General features: G+C 36.7%; 1 protein-coding gene across 1 annotated transcript in view; it reads left to right on the top strand.

Annotated features, from left to right (window-relative positions):
• Window positions 1–26,951, top strand: part of LOC306880448 (N-acetylgalactosamine-6-sulfatase-like) — a 33,035-nt gene extending 6,084 nt beyond the window's left edge. Inside the window, exons 5-14 of the mRNA XM_079433958.1 lie at window positions 262–405; window positions 1,065–1,131; window positions 1,238–1,365; window positions 3,438–3,577; window positions 4,695–4,798; window positions 9,869–10,005; window positions 10,434–10,539; window positions 17,130–17,251; window positions 25,459–25,576; window positions 26,366–26,951. Coding sequence (XP_079290084.1) covers window positions 262–405; window positions 1,065–1,131; window positions 1,238–1,365; window positions 3,438–3,577; window positions 4,695–4,798; window positions 9,869–10,005; window positions 10,434–10,539; window positions 17,130–17,251; window positions 25,459–25,576; window positions 26,366–26,452 — 1,153 coding nt within the window. The 3' untranslated portion in view covers window positions 26,453–26,951. The remainder of the gene's footprint in view (window positions 1–261; window positions 406–1,064; window positions 1,132–1,237; window positions 1,366–3,437; window positions 3,578–4,694; window positions 4,799–9,868; window positions 10,006–10,433; window positions 10,540–17,129; window positions 17,252–25,458; window positions 25,577–26,365) is intronic.
• The last annotated feature ends 400 nt before the right edge of the window (window positions 26,952–27,351 follow it).

Raw genomic sequence — 27,351 nt, 5'->3', positions numbered from 1 at the left:
CAAAGAAAATATTTTTCTCTTACTTGTTTGATTCGGTTCTCTTTGTCTACTTTCAGGACTTAAATGAAAATCTGATGATGTTTTGGGTCATATTTATGCAGAAATATAGAAAGTTCTAAAGGGTTCACAAACTTTCAAGCAGCACTATATATATATATATATATATATATATATATATATATATATATATATATATATATACTGCATATTGCATAGACCATATGTCCTTTTGAAACGTATCATTTTTATCTCCTACTTCAGGCACCTTGGGCACAGAACTCAATATTTACCTCTGAAGCATGGCTTTGACGAATGGTTTGGTTCCCCCAACTGCCATTTTGGCCCCTACAATAACAGCGTTCGTCCCAATATACCTGTTTACAACAACTCTGAAATGACGGGAAGGTGAGGTGCAAATATAATTCATAAGTGGCGCTTGCTAAAAACACCTTTGAATCCACATAGCAACACGGTGAAATTGTGGCCATCAGATTTGAACGGGCAGGCTCCACTCAAATTTTCTTCAGAAAATGTAAAAATCTTGTTGTGCTTCACATGAACGTGTCCTTTTGGCGACGTTTCGTTTTTCCTATTTTTATACCAGCTGCAGTGTACCATCTCATTTTCTGCCCATTTGTTCATTCCAAAACAGCCATATGTTCATTCTGGGTCATTGGCTTTGGCGATAGGGCTGGTTTTGCGCTTAGCAGTGGGTTTAATCAGCATGGCGTGTTTGAGCCTGGCCAGATAAACACGCACACACTCACACCCAAGAGATGGCAGGTTGCATTTGCGATATGTTAGGACACCTGGAACAGCCGGAGCATAAAAGAGTTGCCTCTACCGTTCCACGCCTCAGCACCTTCTCACAACGTGTCTTCTGAGACACAATCTCACAATTTACCTCTTCAAATTCACTTCATGATCACACCCTGGTGCAGCACTCGGTTTAGGAAGCTTGTCATTTGGAACAGGAACTCATATGGTGTTGAAATGAGTTTGTAGGGGTGGTCTCATTAGATCTGCAGGAAGCAGAGAGTTTAGATGATCTGTGTGTTTTGCAGGTATTATGAAGAGTTTGAGATTAATGTGAAAACAGGCGAATCCAACCTGACCCAAATCTATTTGAAGGTGAGTTTTCCTGCTCATTGGCTTGATTAATGTTTATTTGTGTGGATCGGTGCTGTTGATGTGGATAGATCTGCCTGATGTCTTTTTTGATCATATCTGTCTCCAGGTAGGCTTGGACTTTATCTCTCAGCAAGCCATGGCCCAGCGGCCTTTCTTTCTCTACTGGGCTCCAGATGCAACCCACGCGCCTGTCTACACCTCAGAGCGCTTCCTGGGAAAGAGCCAGAGGGGGCGGTATGTGAACATTGTGAAGTATCTCATCCATTGTATCTCATCCAGTATGTTTGTGCTAACCGTATGAATGAAAGATCAAATAATGCTTGTTTTTAGAAAAGTTGTGCTGTAACGTTTTTAGTAAGCCGACTACTAAGCCATCCACCTGACAACCACCCAGAAAGCATCAACAAACGTATTGATACACAGTATGCCACTAATCACTCAGAACAACCATTCTGGGTTTGCCAGAACTTGTAAATATACATTTTTAAACATAAGATGTAAGATAAATCTCTAACGGATAACAAAAAACGAAGAAGAACCAGTACTATGTCAATGAAAAACCATCAAATGTGAATTGTTCAAATGATTTGTTCTTTTTCACTTCCAAAAAACTGAACTTTTAATAGTAAGTAGTAAAATAGTAGTTTAATAGTATGTAATAAAATTACATATGTCCAATTAGATCTATTACAAATTGTCACCATAAATAGTAAAGTAAATTACGTTAACCAAAGAACAGGTTTTTATCATAAAAACACTATCAATTTTTATGTTTATATTTTAAAGCATCTAGCACTTAGCAACATCTAATAAATGTCATGCTCAGTTACTGACTGTGTTGGTATTTCCCAATATTATTATTATTGTTGTTTTAAATATTGGTGTCTTTTCTTAATTCTTTAATTTAATTCTTTCTACACCAGCTTTTAAAAGTACTGAACAACAGAAATCCATGTTTTCTACTTAATGCCATATATAAGTGCTCCAAATATTGGAAATATTACAAATCACACCACTAATGCACAGACTGACAACCTCACAAACATATTCAAGGGGAGTGATATAATACAATTCTGTATTTCAGCATTTTTGGAACAGCCCTCAGCCATACAAATTTGAGGATTGGAACTAATATACATTAAAAAATGTTTTATTGTGTAATTTCACGTGTAAAAATCTAGATGCTTGAATGCCTTAAGGCAAACCACTCCAGGTGAATAGGGTAGAAAATGTAACTGATATCACCATACTTCTTAAGTTGATTTTTATTAGCATTATTTAATTAAATAAGCACTAATTTGCATACATTCTTAGAACAGAAATATGGACATTGGATAAAGCCAGGATTCATTCAAAATTCTTTCAGACGGCATGTGATATCATTGGTTCATAAATTTAGAAATACTGTCGACCGAAAATTTTACCATGTTTTTAGGAATAAAATGTTGAATAAAAAGAATCAGGCAAATGAACAAACTCTTCTGTAATAACCTTTAGAAAATTGATAGGAATTAAACTGGTGTACTGAAGTGGAGATTTTTGTCTCATGGAATGATTTTTAGGAAATTACCTTTAAATGTATATACTGTGTATAGTAATGGAAATCTACAGATGAAGCGGATAAAGTGCAAAGTGTATTCTGCATGTTTATTTTCCACTAATCTGATAAAAACACATTATGAAAAGCCCAAAATCTAAAAAATGACTAGTGCATGAAATGACCTTGTTTTTGCTTTTAAAAAAAGACAAAACGTGTATTTATTAAAAACAGTCATTATGTTACTTAACGGCCATAACATAATTATCGTTCTGGTCAAATATTTTGCATTGTGCTCTTCAGTTTTGTATTATATGAAAGATTGGTTAATGTGATGTTATTTTTCCTGCTCTGAGGCGAGAATAAGGGCTGAAGGCTTCATTGGTAGTCTTGTCTGCAACTGTTTAGTATTCCGCCCAGTGCTGGGGCTTCAGTAAGCATACGTTTCTTCAGAATGCTAAATGAGGTTTGTGTTGACAGAGGAATGGATCAAGGCTGAGGGGTATTAGCCAGGTGCTGGCAGTGGAGGGATTCAGCCTGACACGCCACATCTTAAAGTTTTATAACCAGCGCACATCTATCAGAGACATCTATCTTCCTCCATATATCACATCCATCTGTCACAGGACAGGTTTCAAACGTGGGCTAATTTGACAGAATTTGTTATGCTGTGTGGGTTAGTGCAATCGAACAGGTTATCTGGGGTAATTTTTTAGTGCTTTGATTGGTGTGATTAAGGTGGGAAGACACTGTGTGATTTGTCTTGTAGTTATGGCGATGCGGTGATGGAACTGGATGACAGCATCGGTCAGATTCTGGCTCACCTGGTCAGTCTGGGAATCCACAACAACACATTGGTGTTCTTCACTTCGGATAATGGGGCTGCAGTGATGTCTGGATCACATCAAAGTGGGAATCCATTTACACTTCTCCACCTTAAACATTAACACACCAAAGGGGGCTTCCACAGTTTTTGGGGGACTTGGAATAAATTATTTAGATTTTTTTATCCAAATAATTTCTTGCAATTCCTCTGCTGATGATGTAGGTTTGTTAGATTGAGCAGGCTGAAGTTACTATACTTTTTAAATATAATTAATTTGAGCTAAATTTGAACTTTTCTTTTAATGTTTATTAATATAGATCTTCATATATTTTTATCTCTCTGTCTGTTGCATAAATCGCACGTTTGTAACAGCAAAATAAAACAGCTACCGATAAATTAAATTAAGTTAAAGCTATGATGTGTAACATTTTTGATAGCAAAATGTTATTAATGAGAGAATGCAAGAAAAATCCTCCAAACCATGTCTTTAGCCAAATACACTTGGATAAACCTATCATAATTATTTTTAGAGCTTTCAGGATGGATTTAAATCACATTTATCAATGTAGATGAGCAGAGCTGAAGCACAACCATGTTATTTTTTTACAGCTAGACACCCAAAAGTTACAGAGTGCCGCTTTAAATGTGTGATTAGTTTTAGTTCGTTACCCTCCAGTACTGTTTTTTAATTTATTTAATTTATTCCTAATAAATATTTAGAAGAAGCTCAGGCTCGTTGGTCTTCTGTGGCATTTAGTGAACCACTACTAAGTGCTGCATCACCCACACGAGTGCAGCTTTTCAACATATCTGAATTATGTGCCATAACTGCTAGGCTCAGATTTTTGTGCTAGTTTTCTTAGTTTTATTTTCATTGTTGGTCTATGGACACATACGCCAGTCAGATATATTTTAACATTACATTGCGTCATTTTAAGAAAGGTGGTGTGAATTTTGAAATGGTTAAGTCTAGAATACTGTTTAAATGTTTTTTAAAACGTATCTCAAGACCATTGCATTCTGTTCTATCTTCTGCTCTCTCAATTTATCTTTCATTTACACTCCCAATACACCTATTCAGTTTCTTTGAGTCACGAGGCTCTTTTGTAAAGATTATTTGTTGGAGATGAATTGCCATCACTGTACTCCACAGACGAGGCTTTGAGTTTAATATTCTCTTCTGTCATTTTTCATCCTCAGGCGGCAGCAACGGTCCGTTCCTCTGTGGGAAGGAGACTACGTTTGAAGGTGGGATGAGGGAACCAGCCATTGCCTGGTGGCCTGGACGGATCCCTGCTGGCACAGTGAGAATGATCCCAAGCTGTTTCACTTTAAATGTAGAAGTCCCGGTTGTGCTTTCAAGTTCACTGTATTCCATCTTTCCACACCCTCAAAATGCACCTTACATATTTCTATCCATTCAAACACTCCATTAGGGCCTTCTATAGTGTGTAAGGCCCTTAAAAGAACACTACCATGGGTGCAGCAAGCGCAATGATATGACGCAGCACCTGAAAGTAGACCCCAGCTATATCATAACTAGTTACCTAGCTGGGGACTACTTGCTGCACCCATGGAACGGCAAAAACATTTACCTTGCATCTTTGTGTATAAAACAAATATAACTTTAAGTAAGAGATAATGCACATCCAGCCGGTTGTTATAACAACTCAAAGCTTTCATGAAGAGTGCTGCGGTTCATAGTAAGTGGCTTTGAGCCAAGACAACAAACAATTTAAAACAAGACAAAAATTTTAGGGTACAGATATACCACTTATATGCACCCGATAAAACAACAGCAATCATTCTGACAAGGCAAACACTGTCACAATATTATAGTATGACTGAAGTATTCCGATTTAATTTTCAATACAGTCCATAAGATGCAAGATGATACCAGGTGCATTTGTATGAAACAAAACAGAGTAAATCAGTAATGTGATGCGAGAGACATGAAAGAAGCGCTGGCCTCAGATATCCAGATGAGTGGTCCGTTAATCAGCATTACTATTGAAAACGGACATTATGACGAATAACAGACCTTGGAATGTCTTGACTGACCAATCAGAATCAAGCATTTCAGAGAACTGTATAATAAATTTAACAAGGTTGATCAGATCTTTGCTACCAATATTTTTTAATGGAATGGAACTGGGTCTTATAAAAATCAGTTCCTTATTTAAAATATTGGAACCAAATAACAGTTATGATGCAATTCCATTTTAAGGTTTGATTAATCAGGACAATGATTAAATTCTTTACCATATATCTTCAATTTATTCTTGAAATTCCTTATGATTCCCAGCCCTGGTCTCCTTTCCTCCCTTTTTTTTGTGGCAGAGGAAGCCTCCTTTTCCTGATCCGCTGAAGCTGTGAGCTCCGCAAATGACTTTTAATTGTATTAGGGGCAGCTGTGACATGGGGCTGTGGCGTGGGGGGATTTTTGGAGGAGGGAGCGCGGGAGCTGCGCTAAGCCTGCCCCCGGCTCATATCTGAGGGGTGTGCGGGGCCCTGATAGCACGGCGGAGTGACGAGGGAGAGGGGGATTGGGAACGTCTTAAGCGGCTAATCTGTTTGTGTGTTTGCTGAGGTTGGATTGAGCTGTAATGAGGGCTTCTGTATCTGAATATGCCAGGCGTGCCGGATAAAGAACAGAAAGGGAGAGGAGAGCAGAGAGGAGTGCTGGGGTATGCGGCTGGGATGGAGACGTGTGGTGTGCCAGGTGTCTGGGCAGTGCCAGAGCAGTGCAGAGTGGGATAAGCAGGTGTTTCACACTGTTAATGTTTGTCTTACAGCGACAGGCTGGATTTTGCCCGTCCTGCTCCGCTCGAGTGTGGCTCTTTGTGATATGTGTATCTTCTCGTCCATTTCTCTCCTGGGAAGTAATGATGCCCCTTTTTGTTTTACAAAATGATGTGAGGTTATATTTATTGCAGATTTACAAATAAATCGAATCAAAAATGTATTCACAAATAAAGAAAATGAAATTTACAAATGAATATTCAGTGTTTCTCAGAAATGTATGAATTGTTTTTATACATCTAGAAATGAATTTCATTTTTATATAGCTGTTTTGTGTTTTAGAGGATTTCTTTGCAGTTTTGCTTTCAGAAATAAATCCACAAATGTGACCCTGGACCACAAAACCAGTCTTAAGTCGCTGGGGTATATTTGTAGCAATAGCCAAAAATACATTGTATGGGTCAAAATTATCCATTTTTCTTTTATGTCAAAACTCATTAGGATATTAAGTAAAGATCGTGTTCCATGAAAATATTTAGTAAGTTTCCTACCATAAATATATTAAAACTTAATTTTTGATTAGTAATATGCATTGCTAAGAACTTAATTTGGACAACTTTAAAGGCCGTTTTCTCAGTATTTAGATTTTTTTGCACCCTCAGATTCCAGATTTTCAAATAGTTGTATCTCAACCAAATATTGTCTCATCCTAGCAAACCATACATCAATTGAAATATTATTTATTCAGCTTTCAGATGATGTATGAATCTCAATTTTGAAAAATTGACACTTATGACTGGTTTTGTGGTCCAAGGTCATATATAAATGTGCACAATTGTCCAATGCATGGGAAAGAATTCAAGAAATTAATGTTAGCAAGAAAGGGAATATTGAAATAATAATAATAATAATAAAAACCATTGTTGAAATTAAAATCCAGATTTAAAAAAAGGAAAAGATAATAGAAAACAAAAAATCAGATCTCAAAACTTTCTCTCCAAAATGGTCATGTAAATGTACGATTATTGTTTGGTCAAGTAACTTAAGTAATACAAGCAAGTTTAGTTATACGAGCAGGATAACCCTAACAAGCATATAAAATATATTTTTTGTACTATATTAACATGCTCTAACTTGTAGAACTCCCTCTTAAATAGTAAGTCCCTCTTAAGTACCAACACCACCCAGTAACTATTGTTATGTTAGTAAGGATGGGACTGTGTGCACTATTTTAGACCCAACAGCAAATCCTTAACCCTAAAGAGGATCCATTGCGTCCAGAGACAGCTGAATGAAGCACAACTCGGGTTCTCGAGATTATTTTTAACCTGACATGTCTTAAAAAAACATGTAGGAACCACATTATGTATGTATCACGACAAAGTCGTTATTATGAATTTTCTTTAGGCATTTTTTCAATGAGAAAAAATGTCAGATGCAATAAATGCAGCATCTATAATGGTGGTACATTTGTTAAAAGGAATTAAATTTTATGTTTTTTCATTGGATATTCATTATATTCATCATTTTGCAGATTAAATTAAAAGATCTTTTTGGATTTTATGCAGAAAATCTTGCTCAGACCAAAGTTATTTGAACTCACTTAACTTTCTAATTATGACTTCCTAACTCATAAATATGAAATTCATCAGAGTTTCACAAGTAGTCAGCGCCTATTGATTTTAGGTAAATGGCATTTAAATATTAAATTGTTTTGATTCAAGTAAAACATTCTCGTACATGAATAGACTTAATAGTCAAGAAAATCACAAAATAACACATTTAAAAAAAAAAAAAAAGTAATGAATCGCCTAACCTGTAGCATATTGTTAAGAGGATATTAACACAAGTGATTTGAGACTGATTTCACCTGGACTCTGCATCAGAGATTATGAGCATGTCTGGTGCTTGGCACACCTATGGTTCACTTCACCTATGGAGTGACGTGAATATAAAAATAAAGAGGTGGGGGGGCGTCACAGCTAACATGGCCATACCAATCTCTCCTGTTGTGTTTATCAGCTCAGAGACACATAAACTGAGTGCATTAGGCAGGGTTTGCAGGTCTGTCTGCTCAGATAACTAGCATCAGCCAAAGACACAGAGACGTAGACAGCTAGAAGAAGAGAAGGAGGAAATTAATTGTAGATAAAGAAATATTCATTTCCCTTTTTACTTGTCCCATGTTTTTTGTGTGTGGTGCTGGATAAGAGCAGCTGGTGGTAGCGGCTAGTTACCTTTATTAATTGTTCCCTTTGATTTCTCCTTTTCCTGTGTGTATAAGTATGCATGTATGTACGTCTGTGTGTGTGAAGCCTGAGAGTGAAGATAATGGAATGTACTGGCTGTCTGGCAGTGGTGAAGGGAATTCTGGGAGGCTGAAGTAGGCGATGTGTGTGTGTGTGTATGAGTGCGCGGCAGAGCCAGCTGCTCCGTGCTGATAGCGCTATCTGATTGTGAGCGTGCCGTCTCCCTCAAAGGGCCGCTCAGGAGAGAATAGAATGGAAGATCAAGGATGACAGCGAAAAAATGGCATTTTATCGGAAAATAGTTCAAAGTTTATAAATAAAATAAAGCTTTTTTTGCAGCAGGACTGGGGAGGACAGATAAAGCAGCAGTTCCGGCCTCTGTCCCAACTCTCCTTTCTCTCTGCCTTTCTCTTCATTTACAGAGATGTTAGTGTGGTTTATAATAAACCTGCGAGCGCAGATTAGAGCTGGAACTGAAGAAACGCGTCATCGTGCTTCTGCTCTTCTAAACTGGCCTCCCTGCCAGAGCTTACGTTCTTCTTCTGTGCCGTCTTGACAAGGTTCATGCATGAAGAAGATGATTTTGCATGTGTGTGTGTTTGTGTGTAAGTGCGGGTTGCAGGCAGCATAGGTCGATGTATCACAGCTTAAACAATCTTGAGAATCTAGACTAGTGATAGACCCACATATCAGCCAATATTAAGATTATTCATTATCATTTATGATGGATAATTGTGCTTGCCTATCTAAGTAACTATATAAAGCCTACTGTATCATATTTGATACGTAAATTTCTAAGGCCTCTAATATTGTCATAATCAAAACTTTGCTGACAAACCTGTTGTATGCTTTTTTTTTTTACTGATAGTTTATACTTTTTATGCCAGTAAAGGGACTTCAAAAAACATCCCCCTTCAGGTCGTGGTACACGTGTCTTTTTAAATTTTTTATGATTTTTATATGATATATATATATCATATCTTTTGGCCATAAAAATATCGGCAACTGCACCAAAATGCACCTCTGATTTTTTTTTTTTTAAATGAACTCCATATTATATATACAGGGTTAAGATACAACTTTGTTCATTTTCAACCAGTTTTTATTGTTACCATGCCAGAAGTGTATATAAATGAACAATAATATGTACTCTTCCTCACTGCACCCAGATCTCCGGGTTTATGGAAGAAAAAAAAATAAAAAATGCTGTAACTCACATGATTTTCCATTAAATTCAAGCCAAAATTAAGCCTTAAAATAGTTAAGGGACATGCATAATATGGAAGTGGAAAATTTACCAGCTTGACCAAATCATTTGTTGTCATTCAATAATAATTTAGTATTCCTCCAAAACTAAGTGTTCTGTGTGTGATTGTTCCTCAGGTGAGTTATCAGTTGGGCAGTGTGATGGATCTCTTCAGCACGAGTCTCTCTGTGGCTGGTGTTCTTCCCCCTGATGATCGTGTCATTGATGGTCTCGATTTAAGTCCTGTCCTCTTCAACAACTCACTGCTCGACAGGTAACCACCTCAAAACAAGTGTGACTTTCATTCACATTTGATTATTTTGTAGGTGGCTGGTCAGTTGAGACCGATTCCTAAAAAAAATCTCTCACCAGAATGTCCTCTGCTGTTTACGCAGTTAGATGGCCATACCCTGCAAATATGATGTGGCCATTACTGTCTCAGTCCAGCTTCAAAGATGATTTGAGTGATCATTACTTTGCTGCTATAGCATACAGTCTCTGTCGGTGTTCTTCTGGGTAAAAGATTGATTTTGAGGGAAGTTAAGGTCTCCTGTTAAAGCCACTACCTGGAGGCTTTGAGAAAGGGACCTTCCTTTTGCAAAAGGTGTTTTACTGAACACATATTGTCAAAATGGGATGAGACACGGTGGGCAGTATTGGCAACTGGAATGACTTATCACAAGATTCCCATTTCATACGCAGCAGACCCATCTTCTATTATCGTGGCAACCAGATGATGGCAGTGCGGATCGGACAATACAAGGCGCATTATTGGACTTGGAGCAACTCATGGGAAGAATTCAAAAAGGTGAGTGATCGCAAATTTTCAGTTTCTATTTCAGTTTCTGTCTTTCCCCCTTATTTTTGAGGTCAAGTCAAATTTATTTGTATAGTGCTTTTTACAGTGCAAATCCCTTAAAGCAGCTTTACAGAATGTCACACTGTTATGTCTATAATGTTTTACCAAGAGCAAGTTGTAGAAATCTGGAAATGTCGATATATATATATATATATATATATATATATATATATATATATATATATATATATATATATATATATATATATATATATATATATATATATATATATATAACAATGCATGTGGTCCTCCTGATTTGTGTCTCATTATAATGTATTTGTTGTTTAGAAAATATACCTATATTAGATATTAAGAGAAAGTAAGCGATTCTCATGCAGTATTAATGAAAATTTGATCAATTGTCACAGGTGAAAAGTCTGATGCTTGGGCACATGCCTGATCTAATTATTGGTAATTAAGGGTTTTAGATAATGGTCAGTTTAGTTATAAGCGAGTTGAAAATTCTCAAAAACCGTCAATTAAGATAAGATTGGTTTTCAGAGAGTCTGATGTGAGTAGAATATTTACAGATTTAATTAGCAGGTATTTTAGTGACAGTTTTGAGGAACATAGGGTATGGTTTAACTTCTGTTAGTAACAAATCTGATTTCAGATCGAATAACTATTGTGATGTTGTTTCTTACTGTGGTTGAAAAATACTTTTTTGTGATAAGGAGTTTGGTCATATTGTCCACCTCTAAGTAGTTTAAAGAGTCACATAATGCTTTAATTCCCCAGTGAGCCTGAGCCTTGCCTTGACAGTGGCAGGGAATGAATAGCTAGCCGAAAAACCCCCCAAAAAACTAAAAGCTGTTGCTCATAGTTAGGGTTAAATATTTAAGGATGCACCAATTTTGGCTAATACCAGTAATATAATTATTTTAATGTAATGTCCAGTAACCAGTAAATTGCGTATATTTAAATTTTATTCAAATTTGTCTAAATAAATTATAACACAAAGAATAAAAACACTTAAATTCAATAGCTTGAAGTGCTACAAGTGAATGTAGGCATCGCAACATTACATTGTTCAATATGAAAAATGGATATTTTCGGAATTACTGAAGACTGCATTTAACAGCATGATTAAACTATTGGTGTTTTTAAAACTGAATTGGCAATGAGCATTATAGCATTGTAAAATTAATATAAATATAGCAGAAGTAACCATGCACAGTTAAAAGGGATAGTTTACCTAAGTGAAAATGTTCATGAATTACTCGCCTTGTATATTGTGTATGATTGTGTGACACTTTTTCTTCTGTGAAACTTTTTTTTTTTTTTCTTTAAACAATGGAAGTCAGTGGTAACATTCTTCCAAATATCTGCTTATATATTTCACAAAAGAAAGTCAGTCATACAGGCTTGGAACAACATAAGGATGTGTAAATGATGATGGAATTTACATTTTTGGGTGGACTATCCTTTTAGATATCTAATATATCATGCATCAATAAAATCTTTAATATTGCCCAAATAGCAGATATTGTACAGGTATATCATACATATCTATAAAGGATTTTTCAAACTTCATCTGACGCTGTTTGTACTATATATGTGAATGAAGCCTTAAATAAATTGTCTGGCTTTTCAGTTGTTTGATGAAAGAGGGCAAAGATATCCCATTGATTTACAATGAAATACTTTTTGACTTGCAACCACCTAAAACCTACCCAAAACACCCCAGCAACCACTCAAACACCTTAGCATGGTGGCAACATTTGTACAACCATTCACATTTTCTTCGAAAAAATGTTAGAATCTAGATATTGTCTCACGTTCTTGCCTCTTGATGCAGTAATTGCATTCTAAAATGCACATTAGCACGTTAATGTTATCTGAAAAACAATGCCTTATCAAATAGACTTGAAGATCAGGCGGTAATGAATATTAATGGAGCTAATGGAGTGGGATCACTTCTGCAAACACGCTTCATCTATTAGCACGCTATTCCAGCAGCATCCCTCATGCTGTGAGTTGCGTTCTGTCAAGCCCTCAGGGACACGTCTGTCTGTCTCTCATACTCACTACACACGCTCCGTTTCCCATTAAAAACACACGACACACATACATGCAACCCCTGTCCGCCGTCAGCCGTCAGCTTGGGCCGTGGGCTGCTTCTCCGAATGCCAGGGTTTGTTTTATGCCCCATCGGTTGCTTAAATTGCTCTCTCCTGGATGGCCGCTGAATCAATAGCAGCCCCCTTTATCATCTCATGTGAACTGGAGTGTAACTTCACAAATAATGGTGGCTGATTGCTTGTGAGCTGCCAATCGATTGTTTGAGCTCGCATCTCACGCCGAGGACGGAGAGGGTTGGAAGCTGTAGTCTAGTCCTGATGGTTAATGTGTTTTCGGGAGGTTTCACCTGCTGCTTTAGAGTTACACACAAATTCAGATGCGTTTTCACCTCTAGTACCATTTGGCACATCAATTTACCCATCGCTCACAGCACTGAAATTGATTTGAATGATTGTGGGTGACGTCAGAGATTAAGCGATAAACTTTTTGCACCGATTTAGGCAGTGATCCATAATGCACTACTCTGAAAACAAGGCTTTTTCACCCTTTGGTTTGTTTCCTGTTAAACTCGGTTGAAATGATGGCTTAATAGTATCGGTCACTTGGGTGAATTCCTCTTGAAACCTGTGCGGATCAGCGATGTGTGAAATGAGAAATTTCACAGTGTAAGTGCTTTGCATCCGATGATCCTCTGCGCCACACTTTTGAGCAACAATATGAAGTATTTTAGTGTGCAATACCTCAGATAAGACTTAAGATACCTGAGAATTCTTCTCTTAAATTACACATCTCACCAGTTTCACTGTACTTAACGATCAGAAATCTGAGCTTTGATTTATGGCCTGGTCTTTGGGAGGAACGGTTGTTTTTTGGCAGTCAAGGGTCATTGTATTACATGGTTTGAAGTCACATTTATTTATATAGTACTTTATACAATGCAGATTATTTCAAAGCACATAAACAGGACAATAATATTAAAGTTGAAAAATTCATCAATTATGAAAGTAATTTAATTTCAGCTCTTTCAGAAGACAATAGTATCATTATTCAGCTCAATTGAATTCATTGTTTCATGCAGTGTGCTATGAATATTGTTGGACCTTTGATAAATTGCTTTTCTTTTGGATAAAAGCATATGCTAAATGCATAAATGTAAATTCAGTTCAATAACTGTGTCAATGTTGCAAAGTTAATCAATTATGAAACAAGTTCAGTTCAGCTGTAAGCAGCTCTAAAAGACAATAGTGTCATTATTCAGCTCAAGTCAGTTCAATATTGATCGAATTCAGTTCAATAACCGTATCAAAGTTAGTGTTATTATCCAGCTCAATTCATTTCAGATTTTGTTCTCATGCGATAGTGTCAGTGCAGTTACATTGATAATATTATTGAATATTAATTGTGTTTTAAAAACCAACTGTGCAAGCCAAAGGTGACAGTGGAAAGTAATTGAAAATTCATCCGTTGACAGTAGTGGGAAAATAAATCTTGGGTGAAACCAGGCTTAAAGGGATAGTTCACCTTCAGTTCTTCCTCATTGACTTGAATAGTGTTTTTGTTTTTTCCATACTATGCAAGTCAATGGGGACCAGCAACTGAACACTTGAAGTGTTGAACAACAACCTTAAAGCAACATAGCAGTGTTTCTTACACAGAATCAACCCCCAGAACTCAAATTTGTGCCTAACAATGTGCTGAACGATAATATTTGTTTTGTTTTTAATTTTAAAACGCCATTTATTACACTACATTTCTGGATATGTATTTTTAAGTACACATTATAATTCTGATTTATGTTTCACTAACCTCACATATGAGCCTTTTTTAATATTGCATTGCAGTGCACTGCATAAAATCTGCACTTCTTTCATCCTTTCAAGACTTACATAAATGTAATGTCAAATTACATTACATTGTATTGTTTTGTAGTGCCCAGTCAAGTATCCTAATCCAAAAAATTCACAAAAACACTTGGCTAATATGTTTAGGAGATCTCACACAATCAAAAGTGTGACAGCACAATTGGTAGTAGAACAAATGTTGTTAATAACAGTTCAGTAAACAAGATGTTAATGTTGATTGCCAGCACCAAACAAACTAATTCTAAAGAAGCCAAAGCATCACTTTTTGTGTGAGAGAGAGTTTGTGAGTAGAACAATTTCATCCATTTCCATGATTTCCATTTCTTTTTTTTTTCTCATTGAATATCCGGTTTCACTTGGGAATTCACATTACGGAAGTTAAATTGGTTGTGAATGCCATTTCATGCTGACTTTAATCCAGAATATTTTTAAGAGAGCTTTTTTGAGCATCAACAAATCCAAGTTATTTGATGTTCGTGCACATTTTTCACGGGTTATCCACTTGCCCCCCTTGCTGTTTCTTTCGGCATGCTAACCTGCTCTCGTTTTTCAGCGGCACAGAGCTGCCCGCGCTGCATTATTAATAGAGAAGCGCTGTTGCCTTTGCTCCTTGGGCGCAGGCTGAAGCACTCTCTCCAAACCTTGTGGGATTTGGACTGTTTCATGCCTGTAAGATCAGTGCACACGGACTGCTTCAAAAGACAGAGAGCAAGTTGCAGGCCAGATCATAGGGGACCATGTGCTGCCATGAAGCGTGTGTGTGCCACAGCTTGCTACACAGTCCCTGGGTGACAAAACACAGTCTTTTATGTATTCACAATCACCTTATAAATGACCCCCCAAGCATATGCTCTTGTGAAGAACACCAAAATATTAAAACAGTGCTCATTTGGAAGGAACCTGTCTTACTTCCCAGTTCCCCCAGGGCACAACACACACAAATAAAGCCCTGCAGTCTTTCTGGCAGACAGGATTCACAATAGCCTCTAGCTACTGAAAATACACACTCACACACACACACGTACCCCAACTCTTCTGTAATCTTATTTGTTGTGCTTGTTAAGGCTTTGGTGAATTTGATGATGGTTTGTAGGAGTTATAGCAACTAGTGGACTAATCAGTCAGTTCTACCACTAGTTGATGCTTTGGGACTGTGTCGTCTTGTGGATCATGTGACTTCAGTTCTGCTTGTTCTATATGAAGACAGCCACAAATCTATTGATAAATAATCATATATTTAAAGCAGGTAAGCAAATCACAAGAGCAAGTATCTGAAGTCTTTTTCCTCAGCACATCAGTCTATACAGTTATTTTTAGTGTAGCCTCACTACATTTTACTTGAATAGATGAATGCAGATAATGAAAATGCATTTGCATTTACACCTTTATTAAATGTGGTCAGAATTCATCACAGACCACCTCTAAATGTGGTGGCAGAAAGTCCATTTCACACTTTCAGCAGCCTTTCAAGAGCAAATCAGGCACTGGTAAAACAGCTATTATGCTTTAGGGTAATTTTGTGTCAAATCAACCAAATTTCAGAAACGTGCTTGCGAACTCAGTTGATATGTCTTTCTGGACAAAAATATTTATGAAAGCCAAAATATTAAATTATGAATGATTATTTACTGAGGAATTCGCTATTTTATTGAGGGTGAGGCCAAATTAAAGTGGGGATTTGGTTTTTGACCACTGAAAATGGCTAAAATTCAACAATTTGGTCTCACTGAGATCTCCATATCTCTGGGATTGAACCATATAGAGCTTTAAAAATAAAGATTACAAAAGAAAAGTTCTTTGAGAACCAGACTTTAAAAGGATAAAGAGATATCTTGAACACTTCTTGTGTTACAGTCACACAAACTTAGGACAAATAATATTTTTGGCACTCAGGTACATTATGTTCTATGCAATTGTTTTAATAGAGGGAAACAAGATATAATTCTAGTGTCAGAATTATTTGTTCTTGAGACAATACTCTAAAATGTGTCAACATATGAAAAGTGACCCGTATTTAGTTTTGGACCACTGAAAACAGTTTTCTCATGGATTTCTCTGGAAAAGAACCATGTAGGGCCTTAAAGATTCCTGAAGAAAAGTTTGAGAACTAACATCTAAATGAATATTAATACTTCTTGAATTACAGGCATGCATACTTCAAGGGGAAACAATTGAACCGTGACCACACAATGCAATGATCTACCAATCTATGTGTAAAAAACAATTGTGATTCTACCATCTTTCTAAAATAATTTTCCCTTCATTATTTGGCTTCAGATTTCAAGTGAAAAATGTAATTTTGACTCTCTATATAAAATAATGGATTGCTTAGTAAATAAACAGCTATTGCTTTTAATATCAAAATCAACATTTTTAGCTGCAGACCTCTGGTTGAGTTGACATTAAATGACCCCTAAATGAAATTCATGCAATTTGTATGTTGCTTCCAAATAGTCTATTTAATCAGAATACATTTACTTTGAATAGTTGTCAAAGGAGAAAGTTTTTTGGGTACCAGCAGGGACTAACTAGACCATGCTAACCAGCCAAACATTGACCCATTCTCATATTAGTAGTAATTTACATAACAACATACAGCATTCATTTACAAAACATGGACTCTAAGTGTTTCTCACCTTGTTTTCCAAACAGGGTATAAACTTCTGTCCTGGTCAGGAGGTTCCTGGTGTTACCACACACACACAAGATGAACACACCATGGAACCACTCATCTTCCACCTTGGACAGGACCCTGGGGAGAGATACCCAATCAGGTAAGGGGTTATTGATTGGACACCAGATGTCAAGAACCACACTATTCAATATGAATTCAGTGCCATAAACAATTTTTTTTAATGTCAAAAAACCAACGTGAAGAAATGCATCACGGTTCTTTCTCAAATGATTTTGAAAAAAAAAACTGCAATAAAAACATTACAGATACAGGTAAGTGCCATGTGTTAGGCAAAAATGATTAAATTTCATTGAAATATTTTGGTATCATGACTAACATGCAAATTGTTGCCCTCTTCTTGCTGTCAATTCCAAACCAAGAACCCTTGAGCAAATATCAAGCTTCCACATCCTTTGAAAATGGCACGTTTCGCATGTTTTGTGCAAAAGATTTGTGCCTTTATGCCAATATTGAAAAACTGAGAGGCAGTGAATCATCAAGAATCGTTTAGTTATTGCATTATTCCCTAAATTGAAAACAAATGGAATTCTTAGTTGCCTAGAGATGTTAAGTTCTTTCTAGCCCAGGTCTGCACTTGATTTTCTGTAGGAAACTAAATTAGCTTTCCACTTTGTTATTCTAATCCTGTTGGAGTGCACAGGTGTATTGATAGGGGCCGTATCCTCACACCATAAACCTTACTGCTGGCAGATTTTATGAACAACAAGTAAGAAACCACTGAATCCACTGAACCAGTCATGCCATCCAAACTGTAATGAAGCGCTGGAACTACATGGACACGAGTCTAGAATGAGCCCACGGTCTGTGACATGTTCGTCCATCTCGGCTCTGCACAGCTCTGTGTACATAAGGAGGGACGAGGTTCTGGATATTTGGGGTCGATAGTGAGGCACAGCTGCTGATTGACTGAGCAGTTCGTAGAGGGTTTATCAAATGCGTTTCTTTGTGATCTGAAGATGATTATCTGTATTCATCGGCTTTTGGCTAGAACTTAAAATGGCTAGTTCGAATAGTTATGATGGAAACACAAAAGACATCAACTCTCAAGGGAAAACACAGGCTGATCAGATTTAAATGTATGTGAGGAAGATCAAACTGATTGGTGGGTTGGCACTGGTTCAGTGGCCTTTCCAAGGCAAAGCTATTATAATTACATAAACTGAAACAAAGAACTAAAACAAATTCCAAACAATTACCTAGAAAAACTAAATAAAAGCTTTTTTTCTCTTTAATACTTGGATCTAGAGTTACTGGCGTGTCCAGATGGGTGGCATGGAGTGGACCGATCCACTCCTAAAATTTCATTGGCCAACTTAACAGTTAATAACAGGGATAACAGTGACTGTTTGAGAAATACTATTTTATGTCTGATTTATATTAAACCTAAGTGTTCTGGTGGACGCGTCCAAGGTATCTTGGAGTGGGAATGTGCAATTCCCTTCATTCCAGGGAATTGTGCATATACAGCAGGAACTCATTTAAACCAGCCAACGGCCAGTCGACAACAGACTTTTTCTGTTTGTGTTGCTTTATTTGCTTAAAGCTGCAGTCCATAACTTTTGGCACTCTAGCGGTTAATAAACAGAACTGTGTGCGTCTTGAACATTGTATGACAAATTTCGCAGGTACTGGGCTACTCCGCAGCGGTATCTACCCGAACCAGTCTAAAACAGTCTGAATATAAACACTTCTTATAGGTGTACCATAATGATTCAGGATTTGGGTTATTGAGACATTTATGGAAACATAAATATCTTGGCTCAGGAATTGGGTCCATTGTCCTGGTTGAAACATTAAAGATGCCCCTGACAAGTAATTTACTGTGTGTTAAGTAAAATAGAAATACAAATAAAAACTAAAATATACTGATAGACAAAAAAAAAACATGTTTGGATTAACTGAAAATAAATATAAACTAAATTAAACCCCAGAAGTATAATAACCTTGCTATGGAGTCTGTTTTGTATCTGTCATGTTTTTTATTTATTTATATTTTTGAAACTTTTATTCCTGAGCTTTTAACCCATTATTGTAGGGAATGTGTATTCTTAAACTGTAGTGTTTGTCGACATCAGCGGTATCTTTTTCATGAGACTATGCTTTATCCTATGAAATCTGCCAGCTTGTAATTATTCATGACGTTGTGTGAAATTTTCCTTTGAATTTTGAGTTTATTAAACAAATGCCATCCGTTCTTACTGTAAATGTGTTAGCAGACCACTTTTACTTTGTGAATCAGATTCAGTTTCAAAATTGTTAAAACTTTATTTGTGAAAAAAGTATATTAATTTACAAATGATTTGTATATGCATAATGTATTGTGAGCTTACAAAACCTAAAAAATACCCTATAAAAACCTCCCAAAAACCTAAAAACAAGCCCTGTAATTCAGACAAATTGTAATAATAATAGTAATAATATATCTATTATTAATATTAATTACTGATATTTATTGTAATTCCAATATTGTAAGCTATTTATTGTGCCGTATTGAGTACAGAGTTTATTTATAACATCAGCATGTGTTTTTTTCTGCGCTGACATGACCTGCCTTTATTTTGATTTGTTGCTGTTTATTTTTTCAGTAAGATTAGCCTTTGTCCCCACAAGCCATCTTTCCCTCTCGTTCTTTATCTTTTTGTCTTCATCTGTCCCCTTCCTTCTCTCTATCTCTGTCTTTTTCTCTCTGTCCAGTGCACACACACACTGTATCGCTGTCTCTGTCTTTGTCATTCGCTGAGTTTTTTGGGGGGGCCTACTACACTAAAGATCAGAGAGAGCTGCGAATCCCTTGCTTTCAACAGAGATGCTGTATTGAAAGACACACAGAGGAAAATCACAAGAGTTTCTGAAAGTGATGCTTCACATGCAACAAAATAATCTGAATTTTTTACTTTTGCTGTATTGCACTTGAGGTGCTTCAGACTGGTGGGTCCAGTTTTCAGAAATCAAATTCACTATTCTTGATTTCAAATTTACCCAGATTTTTACACACCTGCCAAACGTGACTTACACATTACACTCCTTTATTGAATGTCAACAAGCACTGCAAAATTAAATATTTTCAAATATATATGTCTTTCATGATGCCTCTTTTTCATTCCCTTTCTCATTAAATAGTAGTAGATTAGTTGATAATCATTACTCATCCCTTCTAAGAACAGAGTAACCCTTTCACCGTTTTTTTCATCTTTATTTCTCTTCTGTCTCGCTGTTGTTGTGTTCTTTTATATCCCTCCACTTTCTTGAAGAGAGACAGAGTAATTAAACATTAATGTTGTTTCTTCAGCCTCTTCTCTGCTCTGCTGGTCTCGAGCGCTAACTGTGAAAAAAGAAAGATTCATCCAAAAAAAAATCAATAGCTGTGTTGAGCGCTGGAGAGGAGAGAGCTGTTAGTTTGACCATCTTCATCCTCCTTATCTTTCCGGTTTACAGTGAATGTTTTCGAATAGGTCAGAACGGTCCAGATCCAAACACCAACCCCCCCTCATTCTTCCATTCTTTCGCTCGTTCCTCGTCCCCTGTGAATCCGTGCCAGGCTGCTGACCGTCTGCTCTTCTGTGCACCCAGCTGGAGCGGTCAGCGCTCATTAATCACTGTCTACACCTAAAGAGCCACTTAAGATGATATAGAGCCTATCTATGCACATACCTCCAGTCTAGCGGCAGACTGACAGCACAGCCCCACGTGCCCACTGTCCCCAACAAGCCTCTCAGTATAGTACACTACGCACTTGGTATAGTCAAAGAAAGTAGATACATTACAAATTAAATGTATTTTATCTCATTTGATTCTTCTTATTTATTTATTTTTGGAATTTGCTAGATACAAACCAAAAGACTGTACTGTTTTTAAAGGCAAACAACCTATTTTGTCTACCTCAAAAAAAGTTTAACGTTCAAAAAATGAATAGTGCTTTTGAAAAACTTTTTTTATTTTTAAATAATTTATAGTACACTCACATCAAATGAAGACATATCAGTATAGCTTAGAAAAGCAGTTTTTTTCTCTCTTACCTTTAAAGTGAATATGGAAATTATGAAAAGTTAATATGAGCCCATTACTTGACCTAAAGCTTTTTTTGTTGATGTTGTTAATAAATGAACTGTTCAAGACTTTTCACCTTGTCCCAACTGATGAATCATATAATCTTAAAGCAAAGAAACCTTGTTCTTAGAACAGCTTAAATGCAAGAATGGAAATTGACAAAGCCTATAATACTTGTATTAACATCAGGGTGGCTTTTCAGAGATGGTAACAATGCAGTGTTAAAAGGCAATATTGTAGTCAAGCTCATTCAAGTCCAGGCCTGAGTAGGTTAAATCTGAGTCCAGACTTAATCGAGAATTGACGTCTTGGGACTTAACAAATGTCTGAACAGTTCAGACATTGTAGAAAGGAACTGAGCTCACTTAATTAGTAATTATGCTCCTCCACGAGTAACTTTCAGTTCGAAAAAGGGACACATCCTGTAGTAGTAACTACAAAGTAGTAACAATAAAAGCATGGAATTTTATGGCCATTTAGATCTTATTTTTATGTAAATGTCTCTATTATCATTTGTAGAAGCAAATATGCAAACTGTTTGCTAAAAGAATCTACACTTCTGAAAGTTGAAACAACAAAAATATGAGAATATATCATGTGTTTGGTCCAAAAAACCCCAAAATAAACCCAAATATTACGCCAGTAATGACCAGTAGATGGCCAAAATATTCTATGCAGCTACATGCTTTGTAAGAATTCTCGATTTTATGCTTAGAATCGTCAGTTTTTATATGTATACATTATCCAAGTATTATTTGTCAAAGTTTGGAATATTTCTTTTTTATTATTTTTTTTTTTTGAAGCGCAATTTTTGCTGTAATGCTTATGGTCATAAACCCCATTTATTTCACTCTGTGTAATTATGTATGAATCTTTTACACTCTGGATGTTTTGTAGTCGCACTCCTTTTTTGTGTGTGGTTGTTCAGTGTTATGGCTGATATATAGATAAAAAAAAAAAAGCTCTGTTCAGGTCAGGTAAAAGACCTGTTCCTAATGCTCCTGTGGTCTGTCGATTTTGGAAAAAACAGGGCCTTAGTCACATTAATTTAAAAAATGAAAGATTATAAAGACATACGTTTAGAATAACATGCATCCATGAATCATGCAAATTAACATCCCAGAATGTGAATGTAATTCATTTGGATTTCACATTGATCTTAAATTAATTTTGTAGATTTTCCTGCACAATCAGCAAATAGGGATTCCTTGGAAGTTTAGCTATTAGTGGCAGTGCTGTCCTGCCTGGAAAGAAAACACTAACCAAGCTAACAGGCCAATCGTTCGGTCTACACAACCCCTGCCATGCTGACCCCCATCTCACGTCCTGCCCTGCTCTGCCTGCCTGCCTACCTTAGCCCGGCCGAGAGCACTTAAGTCCCATCCTGCCTGGGGCTAATGTAGCAGGCAACTCGGGCCTCATCTGCTGCCGACAAGCACTTCAGCCCTCAATCAATAGTGCTCGTAGAACTGCTCAATTTCCACCGGGGGAATGGGGGGGGGGGGGGGCAGAGAGAAAAGGCAGAGGTATTTGATTGCCTCTTCAGCTCAATTCCCTTGTCTAGCTCCAACTCTGTGTGTGTGACTTATTTTATTCATTCATTCAGTTATACTTGTTGGTGTTTTTACCATGTGAATACCGATTCGCTCTTGCTTCATTGTGTTCTCTGCATGCAGCATTGGAGAATGCTGTTTTGTCGGTGCGAGTGTGTGAATCACTAATCAGTCTGGTGACACACCTGAGCAATACCCCTGCCCCCTGGGTGTCATGCATTATAAATCAAAAGACTGTATTTGCATGCATTGTTATTATTAATCATGCATCTACAGTTGTAGAAAGGAACCCAAGGTTCAGAAAAATGCTAATGAGCCATGCTGACTGTGAATTTTCTATTGTTTGTCTGAACTCTAGGCATAACTAAACATGCTATGGTTAATTATTGATTAAGGACCCGGGGGCATAATACACAGGACATACAGTGAAGGCGGCATACGTTTAGCAGATCGAGTGCCGAATGCCCTGCCCCTTGGTGCGTCTTCATGCCTATCATGAATAGAAGAACAAATGTTTCCTGTGTGTGTGATCTGAAGCCCTCTGAATTGATCCAGCATTCTACCCAAGAGGAGATGGGAATTAAAGTATTTTATTTTTGACACGCACAAGACTCCCATCAAAAGCTCAAGGTTTTATCACACAAACACACTCACTCAGTCTCCAGGTTTTTTTTACAGTGATGACTACCAGGGTGTGGGAGAGTATTTGAACAAGAATGTCGTTATTAAAATTTTAATGCAGAAATGTAGAAATACATTGAAAAATGTTTTCTGTTTCTTTCCCACACTCCCTCTAAACATCTGTTCTGGGAGTTTGTGAGTGCAGATAGCTTTACGGCAGGCAACAAAAGCGCAGGTACAGCTATCCACTGTAATTACGAAAATGTAGGGGACTCGGCATTTCAGTTTATATTTTTACAGTGAGTTTAACTCCTGTTTCCATAAGTAAGTCTCAGAGTTAAATTGCAACATTATACATAATCATAAAACCAGGAATTGTATTTTATACACGAAATAGTATACTCAGGAATTGTATGTAAAATTAGTCATTAGCACTAATACAGCGAATACTGATTTACATTTTTGTGTTGAAAACTAGCATGCACAAGTGACATACGACCACACAAATGGGAATGTGTATAGATCTGTTTCATGCTTGAGAGCTGCTGAGTCATTTAGTCAAAGAGATGACTGAGTAAACGAGTGTAAATGTCAGCATCATCATTTATGTCTAAATGATTGAAGTGTGTCAGGGAAAACTTGAGCTCAGTTATGGAATCCAGTAGGTCTGCAAGTTTATTTCAACCGTTATTCCTGGTTGGTAGCTGCTGTAAATATTTGGTTGATGCAGCATTGTTTCAACTGTGTTTAAAGGTGCAACAGTCAAATGTTTAGAGATGTGTAAGTTGTAACTAAATGTTGCACTACAAGGTTAAAGGGATAATTGTTTTTTCACATTTTTTCGAGACAAGTAAATGCTTCAAAAATCACAAAGGGGTATTAGTGATGTGTTAACCACAGACCTTATTTTCATCTTATTGTTAACCAAAAACCCATCGACTTCAGGAAATGAAAGTGCTAAAATGCTAATTTATTTTCTGGTTTTGGCCTCTATGGTGGTTATATTTCCAGTCAGTCATTGATCAGTGATTGATGTTGGTCAAACACTTGACAGAGCCTCTTAACTGCTGATGAAAAGTCTCTCGGAAGTGAAATAATGTGTTTTGGGGAATGGGGTGAAGACCCTTGGTCCAGGCTGAGCGAGAGGGGAGCAGATGTTAGCGTGCGGCTCATGCCCGATTCTCCCGGGGGAAGGCAGGAGTGTAGAGACCGGAGGTGTGAGTCGGACAGCGCCTAGGGTAATTACACTAATTGCCACTTCACCCCACATGTACACACCCCCTCCCCGGGGGCCAATCAGAAGGCTGCCTTTGAGAGCAGGGGACAGGCCTGACACAGGTGCTGCCTGCCTTTGTATTACGGCCGTAATTGCAGCGGTGATATTTGTCTGCGTGTGTTTCTCACACAGACACACATTCTCTGAAGCCCATTAAGCCTACAGGTCCTATTGAGAACAGCGTTCCTTTGAAACCATCAGGGTCCCTGTGCACTACGCAGAGGTGTGGGATGCTGTCCAACACAAATAATGAGAGGACACATGACCGCTTCTGTGGAAATGGCAACCCTCAGAGACCTGTGCGTGTGTGTGTTTTATGGTGGGATTGCCCGTCTGTCACATATTTTTCCATGCATTATGTTGTAATAACCATGCATGGGCGAATAGTTAATTAAAACTATTTTATATTCAGTGCTAAGATGAGGCTGTGAAGACAGTTCGTAATTGAAGAAGATGATGTAAATGGAGTTACTCGAGAGCAAATATAAGTTTTAAAGCTGAATCATAACTGAATGTAAATCAACTGTAAAATGTGTTTTTTTGGACGTGTGTTAGTGTAATGGCTTTCTCTGAGTCATCTTGAAGTAACATGTAAACATCATGGTACACATATATGGTAATTAAGTGTATCTCATAAAACCTGTCAAAAACCTATCAGGGTTGGTTTCACCCCAAAATGAAATCAAGGACATTCTAAATATACTTTCTGCATTTTGCTTTAATAAAATAATGTATCTTGTAAAGATCTTCCAACTCTAAAAACAAATACTTTTGTCATTTGCCTTAAAGTGTCCAGTCTAAGGAGTACCGGGATGTTCATAGACAGGTGACTGCAGTCGTGGAGCAGCATCAGAAGGATTTGATCCCTGGAATGCCGCAGCTCAACATGTGTGACCTGGCTGTCATGGTGAGATGATTATTGCTTGATTGATACTGTCACTTGAGAGTGTTTGCTTCAGTTTTAACAGATCTAATTTACCCTTTGACCTTACTTTTTCCATTGGTCGTCATCATATGAAATGAACACTCAGTTTATTTTTTAGCAGGCATCTTTTGATTTCAAACCTGCTATTAATAAATTTCTAAAATCAAATAAAATGGCACAATAGTCCCAAACCTGTCAAGCTGCAGCCTTTTTTCATATTTATTTATGATTGATTGATGTTTTGGTGTTGTACTGCTAGGCAATTATGTTATACATTTTTGCACACAACTGAATATTTTATAACATCTTTACACTGTTTTCATTTCCTTTAGTTTTCAATTAATGCTTAATTTTGCAAGCAATTATGCAAAAATGCAAGCAATTCTTTCCATTTCACTCTCCTTATTCTCTTATCTTAATTTAATATATTTTATTTTGTTACATCTCTGTCTATTCTGTATTATTTTTTCTGTTTATTATGTAACTAAGCAGAAGCTCTACAATTTCATTATATTATGTGTACAGTGACAATAAAGCATTCTAGATTCTAAATTTTTAGTAATATAAAATCAATATAAATGAGTATATACAAAAAGTATTTTATTTATTCAGTGTTTTGTTTATTAGCAGCCTTTGTAGATTTTTCTGTCACTGCAAAATTGTGTGTATTTTGTGCCATTGATGCGCTGGAAGATTGTTTAGGGACACAGTAGACAGCTCGTGGTGCAACAGTGCCCTCACGTGTTCATGTGTGTTTCTCATCCTCCTCAGAACTGGAGTCCTCCTGGCTGTGAGCAGTTGGGCAAATGTCTTAAACCCCCAGAGTCAAATCCATGGAAGTGTGACTGGCCACATTAATTTAGTTTTCCATAAGAACATTTATTAAGACATCTCTCACAATCAGATTAAATCTGAAGGATCTTTTCAAACGATTTTTGTGTTTTCTGTATTGTTACTGTTAGCATTTTAAGTGTTTAATGTATTGTTGTGCACAGAAACGGGAAACCAAATCAGATTTTGATATTGAGAAGCAGTGATTTAGTGCAGTGCTAATTTTAGAATATTCTATGTCTATAAGTATTGTTTAAAAAAAAAAAAACAGCCTACTGACAGCCGACTGGTACTCAATGGACTTCAGTTATTGACGGACAGACAGTAACAAAATGACCAAAACACAATATAATCATGCATATTTATGTTAGCTAAAAATAAATTAGACTATACGTGATTGTGAATTTGTTAATCAAGTTAAACAATTAATTTTGTTTTGACATTTAAATCAGTATCAGCTCTTACTTGATTGCTTTTTTGGTTAGTTTTTTTTTGTCAAGGGGCAATAAAATATTTTTTAAAACCCATGTGTGACTGTGCATTTGACAGAAAAAAGAAAGAAAAAAATTAATATATATATATATATATATATATATATATATTTTTTTTTTTAAGCAAAGTAATTGCTTGGTCTCCTGTGTAGAATAGATCTGTTTGTTTTCTTCACACCAGCTACAAGATCTACAGAATCCACTGGGATTTTGTCCTTTGGTTGCATGTCAGTGCTCCCCTCCTCCTTTATTACAGATGGAACGATCCTTTGCCGATATACTTGTGTATAACTATAGTACATTATTTGTATCATTAATGATATTTATAAGTGTGGTAGTATTAATAATAATACAATTTTAAAAACTTTGTAAACAATTGCATCAAGTCTAAATCAAGAATTTATTTTATTTGATTAGTTAACAGGGACATTGCAC

This window comes from Barbus barbus (assembly GCF_936440315.1).
Source record: "Barbus barbus genome assembly, chromosome: 2".
NCBI lineage: Eukaryota > Metazoa > Chordata > Actinopteri > Cypriniformes > Cyprinidae > Barbus > Barbus barbus.
Note: the sequence above shows the minus strand (reverse complement) of the source record. Positions and strands in the feature narration are given on the sequence as shown.